General features: G+C 36.9%; 2 protein-coding genes across 6 annotated transcripts; one reads left to right on the top strand and one right to left on the bottom strand.

Moving 5' to 3' along the window:
* Positions 1–279: 279 nt before the first annotated feature.
* LOC121984612 lies at positions 280–4,123 on the top strand. 3 transcript variants are annotated; one of them, XM_042537637.1, is made up of 6 exons: positions 280–498; positions 568–639; positions 1,107–1,237; positions 1,959–2,084; positions 3,177–3,304; positions 3,584–3,910. In XM_042537637.1, the coding sequence occupies exons 1-6, from the start codon at positions 441–443 to the stop codon at positions 3,873–3,875; spliced, it is 807 nt and encodes a 268-aa protein (XP_042393571.1). In that variant the 5' UTR covers positions 280–440; the 3' UTR covers positions 3,876–3,910. The 3 variants fall into 3 exon arrangements, with proteins under 3 accessions (XP_042393571.1, XP_042393570.1, XP_042393569.1); XM_042537636.1 differs by adding an exon at positions 4,082–4,123 and having other exon boundaries at positions 281–639; positions 3,584–3,879; XM_042537635.1 differs by having other exon boundaries at positions 282–639.
* Positions 4,124–4,171: 48 nt separating this feature from the next.
* On the bottom strand, positions 4,172–7,098 carry LOC121984613. Of its 3 annotated transcripts, none has more exons than XM_042537639.1 (5): positions 6,739–7,098; positions 6,269–6,470; positions 5,185–5,364; positions 4,586–4,739; positions 4,172–4,494 (listed from the first exon to the last, which is right to left on the bottom strand). In XM_042537639.1, exons 2-5 carry the CDS (start codon positions 6,443–6,445, stop codon positions 4,172–4,174), a joined length of 834 nt encoding a protein of 277 aa, XP_042393573.1. In that variant the 5' UTR covers positions 6,446–6,470; positions 6,739–7,098. The 3 variants fall into 3 exon arrangements, with proteins under 3 accessions (XP_042393573.1, XP_042393572.1, XP_042393574.1); XM_042537638.1 differs by having other exon boundaries at positions 6,795–7,095; XM_042537640.1 differs by having other exon boundaries at positions 6,630–6,750.
* Positions 7,099–18,080: the final 10,982 nt, after the last annotated feature.

Here is an 18,080-nt window from a genome sequence, read left to right as displayed (position 1 = left end):
CTCTAGTAAACCGGGCCGGATCTTCTGGTCTACAATTTATGGATTAAGAGATAATTTATTGTATAAGAACTATTAATTTAGATGAAGCACATCTTTAAATTGATAGGGTTCATCCAAATCAAGGGTCTATAATAATAGACCATCCCTTGATCCATAAATTACGGACCAGAGGATCCGTCCTCTAATAAACTCGCTGTTATATTTCAGTCATCAAGATTAGAGTCATAAGATGGACGGCCAGATGTATTCGCTATTCATTCCGGTGCGCATTGTAGCCCTTCCTTTCTTGACTACGCGGCCTCACAGGCTCAGACGCCATGGCAGCCATCGAAACGAGCGTCGCCGTCTCCAGTCCTCTTCTTGCTCTCCTCCAAGATCGCTTAGATCGATTCCACGTAATGGGGGATTGCTTTCCGAAATCGAAGCCCTAATCCTCAGCTATGGATTCGTCCGCGACCTCCAAGGCGGGAGAAGGGAGAACCGGGCGGATCTGCAGTGGTCTCTGTTTCTGTGTGATATCCTACTTGGTGGTTTCCTTCTTGACCTCGTTCCTTTTGGGGCTCTTAGGGTTGGCAATCGACAGATTCTCTGCTTCCGCGGCCGTCGCGATACCCACCACCTGTAGAATTCTGTCGAGCGGTGAGAGATTATGTCATTTCCCTCCCTTGCATTCAGGTCTCTTCCAGTTATGTTCGGCAAACCTCAAAAATAAAAAAAAAATCCCTTCTTTTGTCTACTTTTACTTTCGAGGTTGAGAAATTAGGATTTTGAATCATTTTTGTGTGGTAGTTCATAAGAGACATCACAATTGAGTTCCGCTCGTAAGTATCGAAGGAAATTTCCCATCATGGTTTGGTGTATATAGACAAGAATAAATTAGTATGTGAGCCACATGAGAACTTTGACACAAGATGATAATGATTAAAGTTTTTCATAGCTTTTTTTTGCATGCTGTTTTGTTCTTTCAGAGAGTGATAGGCTGATGCTTCATGTTCTTTCTATTAGCATAAAGCTAATTTATTTTAGAAGCTCAAGTTTGAAAGCCTTATTCAACTCGTAGTTGGTTTGGCACAATTTCTTGAAACACTTAGGTAAACATCTTGCAGGTGTAGATCTAAAAGCATCCAAGGTTTGCCAACTTGGAACCCTGAACCATAAAGCTAACGGTGCATTTTATCACCTGAAGAAAGCAACTTTTCGCTGCCATTATGATTATTATTGGGCTTCAATCTTTGAGGTGATTACTTATCTTTCAACTGGTAGCTTAATTTTCTATGTTCTTATAACATTTTCACTGGGAACTGTTCGCACTCCAAATGTTTTGCTGATTGAGCAGATATGCAAGTGGAATGGCATGTATTGAATAACTTACTCCAAGTGCAAAATAAATGCCAAAAATATAGTTTATTTTATCCATTTTTCCAAAAGGTTTAGGAGTCATTTTCCCAAAAATTTTGGTAGTTGATGCTTGGAGAAGTATGTTTGACTTCTAAAGTAATAACATCAGATACTTAAGGATTCTCTTCAAACTAGTTCTATCTCTATCACAGTCTTGAGTTCCCTCTTCTGACAAGCTCTAGAAGATATAGTGTTCTCTTCTTCAAATGAATGCTAGTTACACCTCCCAACCATGGGTAATTAGTAAGCCTCGACTTTATGTAGGCATGTAGTTATGTTGAAATGTTCTTCACTGATACATCACAACTTTTCACCTTGTTGTTTCCACTTGAGGTTCATGACAGAGGGTAATATTTGTGTCATGTGAATTGAGGATGTTAAGCAATAGTTATCTGCAAAAAAATTTAGATGGTCCTCAAACTTGCTTTAGTTCCTGTCCTTATATCTTTATGTTTTGCATCATTCACCTCTATCAACATCCATTATACTTGAAGTGTAGCTAAGATGCCATCAAACATTCCATCACATTGCAAATAATATTTAGAACATGGGTTATGCAGGTACAGTTTGAAGAGTATTTTTCTGGCCAAATATTTCATGCTGTGGCAGAAGTACCAAAGGAGGCTCTTCCTCATGACTGCAGGCCTGATTTTGGCATTGCGTGGTTAACAACACTGAAATTCAAGGTAAATAGTCTGAATTGTATGCCAATATGTTTACAGCTTGATAGTTCAATATTCAGAAATTTGAAGATCATCTTGCATAGCTCTCAAGGCATCTAATTTTTATGTCCAACTCGATTGAGCTGATATATCATTTTTTTATTTAGAACAATTACATGGCAATTCAGAAATTTGAAGATCATCTTGCATAGCTCTCAAGGCATCTAATTTTTATGTCCAACTCGATTGAGCTGATATATCATTTTTTTATTTAGAACAATTACATGGCAATCATAAGTCAGAACAAACAGATTTCAAAAATTTGCTGTTGCAAATCAAAGAACAGTTGATGCTTTTTCTCCTGTAAATACCTTTCAGAAGTAAAATCATGATTCTTATATGCTTGAAGTAGAATTGTCTTGCGTTTTGGGGTTGTGTGAACACCATACAAACTACGAAGAGATGCCTCTTTGATGCAAAGGTCAGATCCAATTGAAATATGACATAATGCATCAGTTCCAAGACTCCATTTTATACTGTTTTGCTTGGTTCATTGATTTGATCCATGTAATGTGCTCTTTTTTTTTTCTTTTTTTTTTGCCTTTTGTTGTTATTATCTGTATCACTTAAACATTGCTCTCTTGTCATGCAGTTAGTTGATCTGTCACTGATTGTTTATTTTTTTTGTCTATGTTCATTTTAAGACTATTATTTTAACAACATTTGAACAAAGTTATTCATTTTTGGCATAACTTTTATAAGTGGGAATATTTGTTCAATTTTTGAAGGGTAAACTAAAGTAATAGCTAAGTTCTCCAGTTAGTTTTTGCTCTATAAAAATTTTAACCAACAATTGTTTGGTGTAGTGACAAGTGAGCTAGATTTAAATGTCTCTGTCAAAAGGTGTCAAGAATTCACATTCGTATAATGTCACTGTTGACAGGTGTTTTAAGTATGGATTAGGTCTATATTCGGACTATACTTTTAGCTTATTATAGTGTAATTAGTATTTGTTGGGTGAGTTCTGGAACTGAACCATGTATGCATGTTTCTCTATTTCCTTCTCTTTACAGTTTCTCATATGTCTATGATGTGTTTCGAACATTGTTCTATTAGGTAAATGAAACATACGGGTGCAAATATCTGCCCGTTAGTCAGAAAGTCGATATTTATTCCGATGGTCTTTTTGGTTGCAAGGCAAAACAATTTTCCACATCAAACCCTATCATGCCATACATTAACTTGTGAGTTTCTCAAGCTCCTGTTCTCTCTTCTCTTGCAGTCTTGCTTTTTTCAGTTCTTCATGCTTCTTGTTTGCCCAATTTAAGCAACTGTAGCGCAATATCAAAATGCTTCCTTGTCAGTTAAATATATATAGTTGTATGCTCAACAAAGTATTATGAGCATGGAAATTCAGCTAAAATCAGGTGTTGGCTACAATTGTGTATTTCTCATGACATTCGAGTGAGATTTATATTACTAGTAATCTCGGTCGATACTACCAAGTCGTGTGGTTTTAACAGGTTAATGGGACTCTTCATCGAGGTCGAGGGACCAGGGTCCAATATTGTGTATGTAGCGAGAGGATTCGTCTGTGGCTTTCTCGTTTCGATGCTCACTGTTGCTACAGCAGAATGCTTTCGCATCCTTGCCGGTGCTATGGCAAGAAGACAGACATGTATCGTGTGGCTTCAGCGAGTTTGTATCATCGTTGCTTATTTCAGTGCCATGGCTTGGCTAATTTTGCAGTATGGCAAGATGATCGGATTGAACCAGCTGTTGTTCGATTCCAAAACTTATGAGAGGACCTCATGAAAGTATATCCATCTCGTTGAGAGTTCTAACGAATACTCACTGCATTCATGAATGAATCTCGCAATTATGTGCACAAAATCTTCACAATTATTATAATTTCTCGTGTAAACTCATCTCATTTTCCTAAAGAACAATATCGGTTCAGATAAGTTCAGATAATGAAACTTGCATTGCTATATGCCACAACTTGACATGTTCCAGATTACATCGACTGGCTGTCGACAAGAAACAAATTCCTACACGACGCAGAGATCTAAAAGTTTGGAAACAAATTACCTACCCGGGAGACATATTCATCAAAACAGTCGATCGGCAAACCTGATCAGAGATGGAGTAACCATGCGTGCGACTATTGGCAGTATAGGGGCGGAGAGTGCTCCAAGCATGAAGCAGTTGATGCTGAGCAAAGCAACAGCATCGGAAGCTGGTTTGTTCCTTATGGTCGAGAGAAACTCGCGCACACTGCCAAGGGATATGACGACAACGGTAAACAGGGCTATGACAAGGGGAACACATGCATCTTCAGCGAACCATATGATCACAGAGACCAAAAGAGACAAGATTGTGCTAAACAAACTTTGCAGAAGGGCGACAGTTCTTCGTTGCCTCAAAGCCTCGCCTACAATGAATGAGATTTCTTAAGAAATACTTGGAGGGATAATGCAACAAGGAAATGCCATTCAAGGTAGTGTTTGTGGCTTATGCATTACCTTTTTCGCCAACTACCTGTTCATCTTTACCATGATCCAGGTCAGATGGGGTAGTGACTCGTCTTACATCTTTGCCATAACTAGCTCTGTCATCGCGTAGATTTTTTCCCTTAACTTCCTTTAGTCGTGACTTTTGTTCGTAAAGTTTCTGCATCTGCCACAACTCGAATTTATCAGAAGAATCAAAATTAATAACTCCAAGAAACATCAGCGTTGGTGATCTCCCTGAAGCATAACATACAATGACTATAAGAGAAATTGTCTTATGCGGACCAGATATACTAAGTTCTTCGTCGGGTTGTTGATTACCATTTCCTCAAGTGAAGAACACTCTCAAAGCTGGATGAATGGGGGACTTGCAATCTTTCCCCAAAAGGGGAATAACCATAATTGCGATAAAGTAGTTAATGTGAAAGGATGGTGGTGCTTTGGGAGTGTGTTGTCTTCTCCCTCAGAGCAATGAACCATTCTATGTTAAGATTTAGAGTGGCACCGTAAAAACATCATCCTCACTAGCGAGCATGTTTTCAGAATATACAAGCTACCATTACCGATGCATCAGGGAAGTTGTATATTCTAATAGCTTAAGTTTGGCTCACCTCATTCTCGAGTAGGTTAATTCTTCTAAGATCTTTCCAGTGTTCCTCTTCTATCTCCTTCACTGTTGAATTCATGACCCTTTGATCTTCACTAGCGATCTTTAGACATTCTTCGAGATTTTTATTTTCCTCTAAAAGATGTTGCATCTCCCTCTGCATCTCAATGAGAAACCCATGTAGCTGTAAATGCACAATAACCGTTATTTAGTAGGCCGGTTTTTAAGATTGCATTGACACAACGACAGCTAAATATCATCCCACACACTAACTGGGAATTCACCAAACAAATTAAACAACCATAACAATCTAAGCCTTGCCATATTAGATGGACTTGTGGAGTTAGCTATATGGATCTTAGTGCGTTATTGGATTTTATACTCTACTATATAAATATGAATCCTATTTTTAAATCCATGCTTTTTAGTCTTCTTCTTCCTCATTTAATGTTATCATAGTTTTACATTGCTTAACTAAAGCATTTATTGATAGTCTATGTATCTATTTGTACCACCTCAATGTGAGTTTTTGTTCAATAGATACTACATTCACCTTGACATATTCATGTCTATGACTCTCCTCTACTGCTCGTGCGCTCGATCGTTCAATTCCATAAAACATAGCACCAACAAGTTAATAACTAGAAAATAAGTGTAGAATGGTAAACCAAGAAACCTGATAGAAAGCATCCAGATAGAAATCGGGTTATGATCTTTATGTCCAAGTATGTCAATCTGAAGCATGAGACTCAGAACTTCACAAGCATCAATTTATAGCAAGAGAAATGAACTAATTTGCATTAAAATCAAGCAGCCGTTAGACTCGAGGAGTAAATCCACACAAAGAGAAGCCTAATCTGGTAGGTTGTAGAAGATCTTCTCCTTTGGTGCCGTATATTTTCGCAAGCTTTTCGGTTTTTTATGTTGTGTGTGTTGTAATTCACTGAGATCTAGAGCCATTTCATCGATCAGTGTAGGTGCCAAATGATCTCAATAGGTATGAGCAAAAAAAAAGCTTAAATGGCACAAATGACTGCAACTATGATTACAAAGAGGGGATTTGCACAGATCTATGGAGGAGGTCTGACCTTTATTTCGTTATACAAAGCAGCCAGCATTCGTATAGGAAGCGTCAGGAAAGTGACTCCGATCATCAGAACCTGCCACCATAGCAACATGGCAAGAGCGACCATCCTCAATCCCAGCAGGAACAGGATCTGGACCAAGGAACAGGGCGTCTGGATCAAACATGTCGGCGTCGCCATTGCAGAAGGATGAGAGATTCACGGCCTGCGCAAGAAAAAAGCTGCATTCTTTCACTTCGCCGCATCGCGAGATGGGAAGACGAGAAAAGAAAGACGCCGAGATCGAAAAACATTTTCATTTCTCCGATTCGCAAAATGAGAACACCGGAAAAGGGAGGAAAACATCGAGATCGAATCAGAATACGTTTTAACACATCGGATCATCCAAAGATTCAACTTTTAGGGTTTCCGCGGAGCAAACTAAGAATCGATCAGAGAGAACTCTACGAGTGAGGGTTCAAAAGGAGAAACACCTGCGAAAGAGTGAGAGAGAGAGAGAGAGAGAGAGAGAGGAGGAGCGTCAGCCTACGTCTTCCATAGTGGTTGGACCAGAGGAGGAGGAGATGACGACGGGAGGGGCAGGGCGGGAGAGGCCACGTCGCGCGGAGAGGAAGGCCACGGGCGTCGCCACGCGGCTCGTGCTTCTGGAGTGCCGCCGAAGGGAAACCAGGATAAAGACGAAGCCTCGGAATCTCCTCCGGCAGCGCCGCGCGGCGACCTCATGCTGCGCGTGGGGATCGGCGCTCTGTGCGGCTCCGATCATTCGATGTTTTTGCTTCCAAAAACAAAAAAGTAGACATATAAATCCAACACGACGAATCCGGTCGAGGAACGACTTCAGGGCGAAGAACCAACGGTCGAGAGTTTGCCCGGCGGCGGAGAAGCATGGTGAATTTCTAAGGCAAAAATCAAATTCGCCCCTCAAATTATGTAACTCGCTTGAAAGGACATCGTTTTCCAAATTTTTAAAACAAAATCTCATTTTTCAAAATTTACTTTTAATATTATTGTATCAGTTACAATTAACTATTAAACATGTAAACATTAATATATAATACTAATTACTTAATAATTTATATATATATTTTTAATAATTTTGATAAAGTTTAAATAGTTTTAATTAGATAAATAGTATTTCAATAATAATACTTAGATTTATAAATTAAGAAAAAAATTTTATGATTTAGCTCATTTGGATGTCATTTTTATCCAACTAATAATGATCGAGAATATAATATATATATATATACACGGGGATCCTCGATTTATTTGAGGATAGGGGCAGATTCGGAAATATTTTTTCGGGATGGGCGGGTAGGGAGATATTGTCCTCATCCCTTTAAATTTTTTTAATATTATTATTATTATTAAAATATTATTATTAATAGTAAAATAATAATAATATAAAATTAATTTGCGGATGGGGGTGAGGATGAGGATTTGATCCCCGATGGTTCAGATTCGGGGATTCTCCGACCCCGAAAAAATAGGGATGGTGGCGAAGATGGCGATGGCAAACTCGTCCCCATCCCGCCCCATCCCATGGCCATCCCTATAGGTATATAACCTACATATTTTTATCTTGTACACTAATGGACGTCCTGTTAGGAATATGCCCATAAAACATATATTTATTATTAATTACTGAATTAAATAAAAGAAGTATTTTTTTTATTATTTGATTGTTTTATACTTACTTATATAAAAATGAATATCTATATAAAATCCATAATATATTGTTGTAACTATGATTTGAGTATATAAGATTGTTATATACAAGAGGATTAAAATCATAGATAATATATTTAAAATATCCATGATTAATTAAAGTATGGATCTTTAATTGGTAATCATAAATGCAGTCTGCTGACATTATGAATATGATAGTCTTATCCGGATAATTAGTGTAATAACACTAAACAGAGGCATTTTATATAATATGTTGCAAAGGCGGGTCCCGCCGCCCAGCGGCCCCCTCACCCCTGCCCCACGAGTATGAGAGGGAGTAAATCACGGTGAATACGGGCCCGGCGATGACATGGCGGTCGAAGGTGTTTAGCACGGACAGATATTGATGTTATCGCAATTGCTGCCGCAGACCTTCGACCTCCCGACCCATGTTGCAAGAATACCATGTCATAACCGGTTAATCCCGCCCGTGGGGGCCGGCATTTTATATAATATGATTATATAGGACAAGGACCAGATATGATTTAAGTGTCTATGTTTAAGTACCGTTACAAAGAATCGAATCAACATCGCTAAGATGATCATATGTAGATCAATCTAAATCCTGAGTTGTCATAGACTCCTTGTTTGTATTAACAGATCTCTTGATTTATTTGCTAAAACTTATTTTAAATAATAGGTGTAACACTTATATTTTGGAGACTCAGTTATACATTCAGTTGAGAATATGATTTATAGATACGGAATCCGTAACTTCCAAAAGGATGTTAAAATGATTCTCTTGAGTGTTGATTCTAGCACTGAATAGTTTGAGCGCTCTAATTCATAATTAGATTATAAATTAACTGTTCACTAGTGAATCAATGGCACTTAAGATTTTAGATACAAATAGAGAGGTAAAACGGTAATTTCACCCAGCTCTATTTGTGTGGCAAAAGGCGATTCGCTCGCCCCCAGCGCCTTCGCCAACCCGTCCCTAGGCCAACACGAAGGAGGTAAATCACGGGTGGCTACTAGCCATTAGTGCAAATGGCCAAGACATGGGAGAGGTTATGCTCGGTCGTCACGCCGAGTTTCGACCCCAAGACCTCATGTGGCAACACCCCATGCCTTAACCATCGCACCGCCTCGAGGGGACAACCCAGCTCTATTTGTGAACCATGAACGGAGGGTTGATCGACATGTAATGATTATATCAATGGACTGTCCAAATCTTTTGAGTAAATATGTTCCATAATTCTCAAGAGTGTCATTCCGGATTTTAGTGGAATAATCTTGGAGTTAATAAATTAGATAATTAATTAAAGAGCTTTAATTAATTTTATCTAAATTTATTGGAGCTTGAAATTATGGGTCCATGGTCCCCAAAGCATCTTCGTATAATCATGATGGATACTCTTAAATAATTAATTTGATTAATTATTTATTCTCACAAAAATTAATTAACTAATAAAATTGTTTATTATTTTAACTAAAGGGAATATTCTATTTGTAATTTGATTACAAATAAAATATAAAAGAGAGGAATTAAATTTTGGATATTCTATTTGTGATTTGATTACAAATAAAATATATATGAGAGAGAAATCAAATATTTAGGGTGCGTTTGGTACATGCGTTTTCCATTTTCATTTTCTGGAAAACACGCGTTTTCTGAAAAATGGTGTTTGGTTTGTGCTTTTCTTACTTATTTTCTATAAAAATAGCTAGTGTTTTCTAGAAAAACAGAAAATGACAAAAAGTCATTTTCTGTTTTCTAGAAAACACGCGTTTTCCAAAAAATGAAAATGAAAAACGCGCGTACCAAACGCACCCTTAGATATTCTATTTGTAATTTGATTACAAATCTCTCTCTCTCTCTCTCCCTGGAAGTGGAAGAGAATTTTTGGTAAAAAATTCTATAGTTGATTTTTGTGAGAAAAGTTAGGAGAGTTAGCCCATACTTTTATCCATCGGTTGATTCGAAGAATTGATGAGGAAGATCGTGGAGTTGAAAGAACTTCGGCGACCTGCAAATCTTAAACACGAACAAGGTAATGATTCTAATTTTTTTTAGAGAATTGTAAATAAATTATTATAATGTTTGTATGTTAAATTATAAGAGAATTTATAAAAGTTCTTATAATTAAACAAGATCACTTGTTCGATTTAAACAAAATTATTTCGTTGTGAAAAAATTTTAAAAGACGTTTAATCTATTTTTCACATCGTTGCACATCGAACAGTTAAAAACTAACAAATGGTATCAGAGCCAAGTTATTAGAAAACATTATGATATTTTAATTATATGAATGATCACATGTTTTGTTCGATGTTTGATTGAATGTCATGAATTATATTTTTTTTTATTAATGCACGATAGGGATTGGCTAATTTTATGACTCCGTTTATTTCTGATTTTATCATTTAGATCAGGCCAAAATTGTTTTCTTTAATTACCAAAGAGTTTGGATTTTATGAATGGATAGTTTTCTAATTCCACCATACACTTATTAGCCTCAAAGACCCACTGTTCTAGTATAAAATTATTTTATTAGTTGATAGTTTTGATAATTAATGTAATTATCAAAAGTTAAATATTTCGATTACTTCATTAGACAAAATTAAATTATCAATTTTAAATATTTAATAGTTTTGATAATTAATATAACTATCAAAAGTGAGATATAATTTTGATAATTAATATAATCAACAAACCAGAAGGAATAAAAATTATTTTATTCGAAATAAACAATTTATTTAATAGTTTTGATAATTAATTTAATTATCGAAAGTTAAATAATTGGATTCAAAAAGTTGATAAAGTTAATTCAATTAGTTAATTTTATAATTTTGACAAAATAGTTCAAGGTCACGAACTACTAATTAGAGACAATTAAATAATATAAGTTTAAGTCAGTTCCATATTTTATTCAATGATGTTTTATGTTTGTGATAGTAATATGTCATTTAGAATTAGGTGTGCTTATCCTATGCATTATAGTATATTGCATGTTGCATGTCGCAAACATCATGTATAATTGTAATTCATAAATTGTTTATGTTAGTTTTATGTAATACATGACTACAATTAATTAGAATTATTGAGAATTCTATAGACCTAGGTAATTATGACATGAGATGTCTAATTAATAATATGATTATTAAAATCTAGGATTTGTGGATAATTAGTTATCTAAGAAATTAAATAATGAGTAATTATTTATTGGTCTCCTTCGTTCATCGTGAGAGTTAGAATGTCGTCTCTTAACGCTTTGATTTCGTTACCCTACGGGCGGTGCCCGTTTTGATTCAATATCAAGGCTAGATCTATGATGATATAATTTTTAATGTATTTTAAGTTTGACCCGCCCTTACAGTGACACTTTTGAGTTAAGTCTAAAATTCGAAACGAAGGTTTTTACTCATAAAGATATGAGATCAAAATTGTTGATTATATCTTTGACCAAAATTTTTTTTCGGTAGTTAATACATGTGTGAATAAAAGTTATTTTGGTACACATATATTAATCAAGAAGAGTCTTGGTTTGACTAAGCAAGCAATGTGACCTTCTCAACGATGGCATCATTGTTCGTGGATAGTTGAATTATCGAAGGAATAGTATATGGGATTTTGGATTTTATCCTTGCATTCTTACATCATGTTTACTATTCCTAAATATATACATATGGATATTCTTTTCAAACAATTTAATAAACTTATGCTATTTATTTGAATTCAGTAATAATGTCAATGGGAAATCCAATTATGTCTTTACTCGCAAACAATACTTTGGCTGGGGAAAACTTTCCTAAGTGGAAGAGCAACATTAATATTGTGTTGGTAAGTGAAAACAATAGGTTTGTTCTTACAGAGGAATGCCCACCGATACCATCCGCAAATGCTGCTCGTGCTATTAGGGAACAGTATGATCGTTGGATTGCACCCAACAATAAGGCTAAGGCATATATGCTTGCAAGCATGTCTGATGCACTAAGAAGCAAGATGGAGCTCAAAGAGTGTGCTTTTGAGATCATGGAATCTCTACAAGAAATGTTTGGCCAACAATCTGAGCAAGCTTGTCATGAGGCCACAAGAAAGTACACGAATGCTAGAATGATTCTTGGCACTCATGTTCGTGATCATGTCATGCAGATGACAAATATTTTTTCTGAGGTTGAGATGCATGGGGCTGTAATTGATGAGGGCACACAAGTGAGCATAATTTTGAAGTCGCTTCCTAGTGACTTTATCCCATTCACCAGCAACTATATCATGAATAAGCTAAATTATGGGATGACTCAGCTGCTGAATGAACTACAAACCTTTGAAGCTATCTCAAGACTAGTGAAGAACAAGGCTGAAGCAAATATTGTTGATAAACCCAATTCTTCAAAAGGTTTGAAGAGAAAAATGGCTAAGGGTAGTAAATTTGGTGGTAAATTCAAAAAGACAAAAGAGACGTCTAAGAACAACAAACCCAATTACAAGAAGGCCGAGAAGAAGCCTAAAGGAAAATGTTTCCACTGTGGTGTAGATGGACACTGGAAAAGGAATTGTCCAAAATACCTCGCAGAGTTGAAGGAGAAGAAGAAAGGTACATTTGATTTACTTGTCTTAGAAGCGTAGGGATGACAATGGGGCAGGGCGGGGGCGGGTTTGCCATTCTCATCCCTGTCTCGTTCTCATTTTTTCGGGTTCGGGGATTCCCCGAACCCGAACCCACGGGGATCAAATCCCCATCCCCGCCTCATTCCCAAATTTAATTTATGTTATTATTATTATTATTTAATAATTATTATTAATGATAATATTAATATTAATAATATTTTCAAAAATTTTAATATTAATATTAACACTATTATTAATACTTTTTTTTAAAAAAATCATATTATTATTTATTAATATTATTAATAATAATATTCGGAGCGGGTTCGGGGATGGAGATAGTATTCCCATACCCGCCCCGAACCCGCCCATCCCCGAAAAATCAGGGATCCCCATCCCCATTTCAGATTTTCCTCGCGGGGCTCCAAACCCGCGGGGAAAATTGCCATCCCTATAGAAGCGTGTTTAGTAGAGGATGAGTCCTCCTCCTGAATAGTTGATTCAGGAGTCACTAATCATGTTTGTTCTTCTATGCAGCTACTTAGTTCTTTGAGGGAGCTTGCTGATGGGGAGTTGACACTTAGAGTTGGTAATGGGGCATTAGTTTCAGTCAAGCAATGAGAGTTACCCGTTTAAATTTTAAAAATAAATATTTAGTGTTGAACGATGTTTATTTTATTCCTGGATTTTGTAGGAATTTGATTTCTATTTCAAAATTGCATGAACAATTATTTGGTATTTCCTTTTATGAAAATGGAATTTCTATTTCAAGAAATGGTCTTGAAATTTGTCATGCAAGTATGAAAAACGGGTTATATGTCCTTAAGCCATGTGAATGTTTATCATTAAATACTGAACTATTCAAAGTAGCTTATCCAAAGTCTAACAAAAGGCAAAAGCTTGCAAATAGTGATGAAACGTATCTATGACACCTTAGGTTAGGTCATATCAATTTAGATAAGCTAAATAGACTAACAAAGGATGGTCCTTTGAGAGAGTTAATTGTTAACACTCTACCAGTTTGTGAATCTTGTCTAGAAGGAAAAATGACTAAGAGACCTTTCTCGTCGAAGGACGAAAGGGCCAAAGAACCACTTGAGTTAGTGCATACTGATGTGTGTGGACCATTGAATGTCTACACACGAGGAGGTTATGAATATTTCGTCACATTTATCGATGATTATTCAAGATATGGATATGTTTACCTAATGCAAAGGAAATCAGAAACTTTTGGAAAGTTTAGGGAGTTTCTAGCTGAAGCTGAAAAGCAATTAGGTAAATCGCTAAAAATACTTCGATCAGATCGAGGAGGTGAGTACCTTGATACCGAGTTCAAGAATCACCTAATTGAGAAAGGGATTATATCCCATCTCTCGGCTCCTAGAACTCCGCAACAAAATGGTGTTGCCGAAAAAAGGAATCGAACTTTGTTAGATATGGTTAGATCCATGATGAGCTATGCCTCGCTGCCTACATCTGTTTGGGGATACGCTTTACGAACAGCGGTCTATATTTTGAATGTGGTACCATCAAAATCAGTCACTAAGACCCCAATAGAAATGTGGAATGAGCGTAAACCTAGTTTACGCCATTTTCGAATTTGGGGATGTCCAGCACATGTACTAAAAGGAAAATCTGGGAAATTGGAACCACGAACAGAAGTGTGTTTGTTTGTTGGCTACCCAAAAGGTACGAGAGGAGGTTTGTTTTTTAGCCCACAAGAAAAGAAAGTATTTGTATCAACACATGCTACTTTCCTTGAGAACAACCATATGACCAACTTCAAACCTCGAAGTAAAGTTGTACTCGAGGAATTGCTAAATGATCATATCATTTCACAATCGATGTTTGTTGAAGACAATAGGAAAAAAGCAGAAACTACTATTCCTAATCAGGAAAGTTTGGTACCTAGACGAAGTGGGAGAGTTGTTAGAACTCCGACCCGCTACAGACAGGATGGTGAAACAAATGTTGTTGTAGCCGATACCAATGATGATGATCCATCATCATATCAACATGCAATGAATGATCTTGATAAGGAAAAATGGCAAGAAGCCATGAACCAAGAAATAGAGTCAATGTACTCCAATTCGATCTAGGAACTTGTAGATCCACCTGAAGATGTCAGGCCCATAGGGTGTAAATGGATCTTCAAGAAAAAGAGAGGTGTGAATGGAGAAGTAGAGACTTTCAAAGCTAGACTAGTGGCAAAGGGTTATACCCAAAAGGAAGGAGTTGATTATGAAGAAACTTTCTCTCCGATTGCCATGATAAAGTCTATCCACATTCTCTTGTCCATTGCCACTTGTCTCGACTATGAGATTTGACAAATGGATGTCAAGAAAACTTTTTTGAATGGTCGTCTTGAAGAAAGTGTTGGTGCGGTTAGCACTAACGGTCTAACTCAGATTTTGATGAATGATAAATTAGATTAAGTTAGTTTTGTTGTTGATCTAACACTCTGACCGAGTGTGCAGGAGAAGTCCAGACAGGTCGATGGGCTAACCTGATGTCTGACACGAAGTCCAGCTAGGTCGACGGGCCGACCGGATAGTTGGCACGAAGTCTAAACGGGTCGACGGGCTGACCGGATGTTTGGCACGAAGTCCAGCTAGGTCGACGGACTGATCGGATAGCTGTCACGAAGTCCAGACGGGTCGAAGGGCTGACCTGATGTCTGGCAGGTAAGTAAAGGTAAGTCATTGGAGGAGAGTGATTGTGTGGATGCGTTCCCGGGAAGGGAACTTAGGCGCCGATCCGACTTAGAACCATTTCGGAACTCTAAGTCGAGATCTTGACTAGATTTCGGTCTCAGAGAGACGGAATCTAATTAACACTATTTCTGTTTATTATAACTGTGCTAATAATCTATTTTACAGGAGATATAACTGCGCCTCGGACTAACGTTTTCTTGCAGGAAGGAAGCTGATGGAAATCAAGGTCCGGGCGCCCGGAGGCGAAAACTTATCCCCAACGTCGCTATGCCACGTGGAGTTCACTGGTTGGCTCGGCTACGTCATGGTCAAGGCGCCCTAAAGGTTCCAGGCGCTCCGAACCTCCTATATAAGGAGGGTTAAAGCTAAAGCTCCAGAATCAACTCAGAATCTACTCTTTTGTGCTCCTGTGACGCTGTGAAAGTTCTCCGACAAAGTTCTTTCTTTTCCTGCCTTATTTTCATAATTGTCGGTATTTCCTTTCTAGCATTTTTGTACTTAATCTTTGTAATCAATACTCGAATTGCTAGTAGATTGCCCAACGAAAGCACCCTTGTGTGCGGGCTTTGGAGTAGGAGTCGACAAAGGCTCCAAACCAATTAAATCGACCTTGTTAGCCGTGCTCTCTCTTTTTGTTTTCTACTGCGTATTCGTACTCAAATTTTTTTATCGATATTCACCCCCCTCTATCGAAATTCACGATCCAACAGAAAGTATCTATATGGTGCAACCAGAAGGGTTCGTAGTTAAAGATCAAGAGCAGAAAGTCTGCAAGCTTCAAAGGTCCATCTACGGACTTAAGCAAACATTCAGATCATGGAACCTTATGTTTAATGAGATTATTAAGACCTATGGCTTCCAACAAAACGTTGATGAACCTTGTGTTTACAAGCTCATCAATGCTAAAAGTGTGGTTTTCTTGGTCCTTTACGTAGATGACATTTTACTCATTGGGAATGATATAAAAGTGTTATCTCATGTAAAGATATGGCTGACTGAGCAATTCCAAATGAAATATTTGGGAGAAGCAAGTTATGTTCTTGGGATCCAGATTATTCGGGATAGGAAGAATAAACTCCTAGCATTATCTCAAGCAACTTATATTGATAAGGTGTTCGCACGTTTTTCAATGCAAAATTTCAAGAAGGGTCTCTTGCCAACCCGACATGGAATTACTTTTTAGAAGGCACAATGCCCCAAAACATTGCAAGAGGAAGATCATATGAGACGTATCCCATATGAATCAGCAGTGGGGAGCCTTATGTTATGTTGTGCACTAGGCCTGATATTTGCTATGCAGTGGGAATGGTTAGTCGGTACCAGTCAAACCCAGGATTAGATCATTGGATTGCAGTAAAGCATATTCTCGAGTACCTGCGAAGAACAAGAAACTATATGCTTATCTATTCAGGAGGAGTCCTGAACCCCTTGGGATATACTGATTCTGACTTTCAGTCAGATAAGAACTCTCGAAAGTCGACGTTGGGATCAATATTTATTCTTGGTGGAGGAGCAATTGTTTGGAGAAGCATTAAACAATCCGGCATAGCAGACTCTACCATGGAGGCTGAATATATAACAGCTTGTGAAGCCGCTAAGGAATCAGTTTGGCTGAAAAAGTTCTACTTTGATCTGGAAATAGTTTCAGATATGGATAAACCATTAACCCTGTATTGTGACAATAGTGGGGCTGTGGCAAATTCAAAAGAACCACGGAGTCATAAAAAAAGCAAGCACATAGAAAGAAAGTATCATCTCCTTAGGGAGATTGTACGTCGACGAGATGCTGACGTTATGAAGATAGCGCCGACAGAGAACCTTGCAGATCCATTCACCAAGACGTTACCTGAAAAAATGTTCATAGGTCACTTAGAGGGAATGGGTCTTAGAGATATGTCTCATCTGTTTTAGGTCAAGTGGGAGTTTGTTGGGAATATGCTCATAAAACATATATTTATTATTAATTGCTGAATTAAATAAAAGAAACATTTATTTTATTGTTTGATTGTTTTATGCTTACTTATATAAAAATGAATATTTATATAAAATCCATAATATATTGTTGTAACTATGAGTTTAGTATATAAGATTGTTATATACAAGAGGATTAAAATCATAGATAATATATTTAAAATGTCCATGATTAATTAAAGTATGGATCTTTAATTGGTAATCATAAATGCAGTCTGCTGACATTATGAATATAATAGTCTTATCCGGGCAGTCAATGTAATGACACTAAGCAGAGGCATTTTATATAATATGATTATATAGGACAAGGACCAGATGTGATTTAAGTGTCTATGTTTAAGTACTGTTATAAAGATTCGAATCAACATTGCTAAGATGATCATATGTAGATCAATCTAAATCCTGAGTTGTCATAGATTCCTTGTTTGTATTAACAGGAATCTTGATTTGTTTGTTAAAACCTATTTTAAATAATAGGTGTAACACTTACATTTTGGAGACTCAGTTATACATTCAGTTGGGAATATGATTTATAGATACGAAATCCGTAACTTTCGAAAGGATGCTAAAATGGTTATCTTGAGTGTTGATTCTAGCACTGAATAGTTTGAGCGCTCTAATTCATAATTAGATTATGAATTAACTGTTCACTAGTGAATCAATGGTACTTAAGGTTTTAGATACAAATAGAGAGGTAAAACGGTAATTTCACCCAACTCTATTTGTGAACTATGAACGGAGGGTTGATCGACATGTAATGATTATATCAATGGACTGTCCAAATCTTTTGAGTAAATATGTTCCATAATTCTCAAGAGTGCAATTCCGAATTTTAGTGGAATAATCTTAGAGT

The sequence above is a fragment of the Zingiber officinale genome, chromosome 5B (assembly GCF_018446385.1).
Source record: "Zingiber officinale cultivar Zhangliang chromosome 5B, Zo_v1.1, whole genome shotgun sequence".
NCBI classification, from domain to species: Eukaryota; Viridiplantae; Streptophyta; class Magnoliopsida; order Zingiberales; family Zingiberaceae; genus Zingiber; species Zingiber officinale.
Note: the sequence above shows the minus strand (reverse complement) of the source record. Positions and strands in the feature narration are given on the sequence as shown.

Excerpts from the sequence above, each read along its gene's own strand:
- LOC121984612 (XM_042537636.1), top strand. The coding sequence starts at position 441 with ATGGATTCGTCCGCGACCTCCAAGGCGGGAGAAGGGAGAACCGGGCGG. Across the intron at positions 1,238-1,958 it reads ATTGGGCTTCAATCTTTGAG|GTACAGTTTGAAGAGTATTT; the intron begins GTGATTACTTAT and ends TGGGTTATGCAG. Across the intron at positions 2,085-3,176 it reads TAACAACACTGAAATTCAAG|GTAAATGAAACATACGGGTG; the intron begins GTAAATAGTCTG and ends TTGTTCTATTAG.
- LOC121984613 (XM_042537639.1), bottom strand. The coding sequence starts at position 6,445 with ATGGCGACGCCGACATGTTTGATCCAGACGCCCTGTTCCTTGGTCCAG. Across the intron at positions 4,740-5,184 it reads TTAACCTACTCGAGAATGAG|ATGCAGAAACTTTACGAACA; the intron begins GTGAGCCAAACT and ends GAGTTGTGGCAG. Across the intron at positions 4,495-4,585 it reads ACAGGTAGTTGGCGAAAAAG|GCGAGGCTTTGAGGCAACGA; the intron begins GTAATGCATAAG and ends CATTCATTGTAG.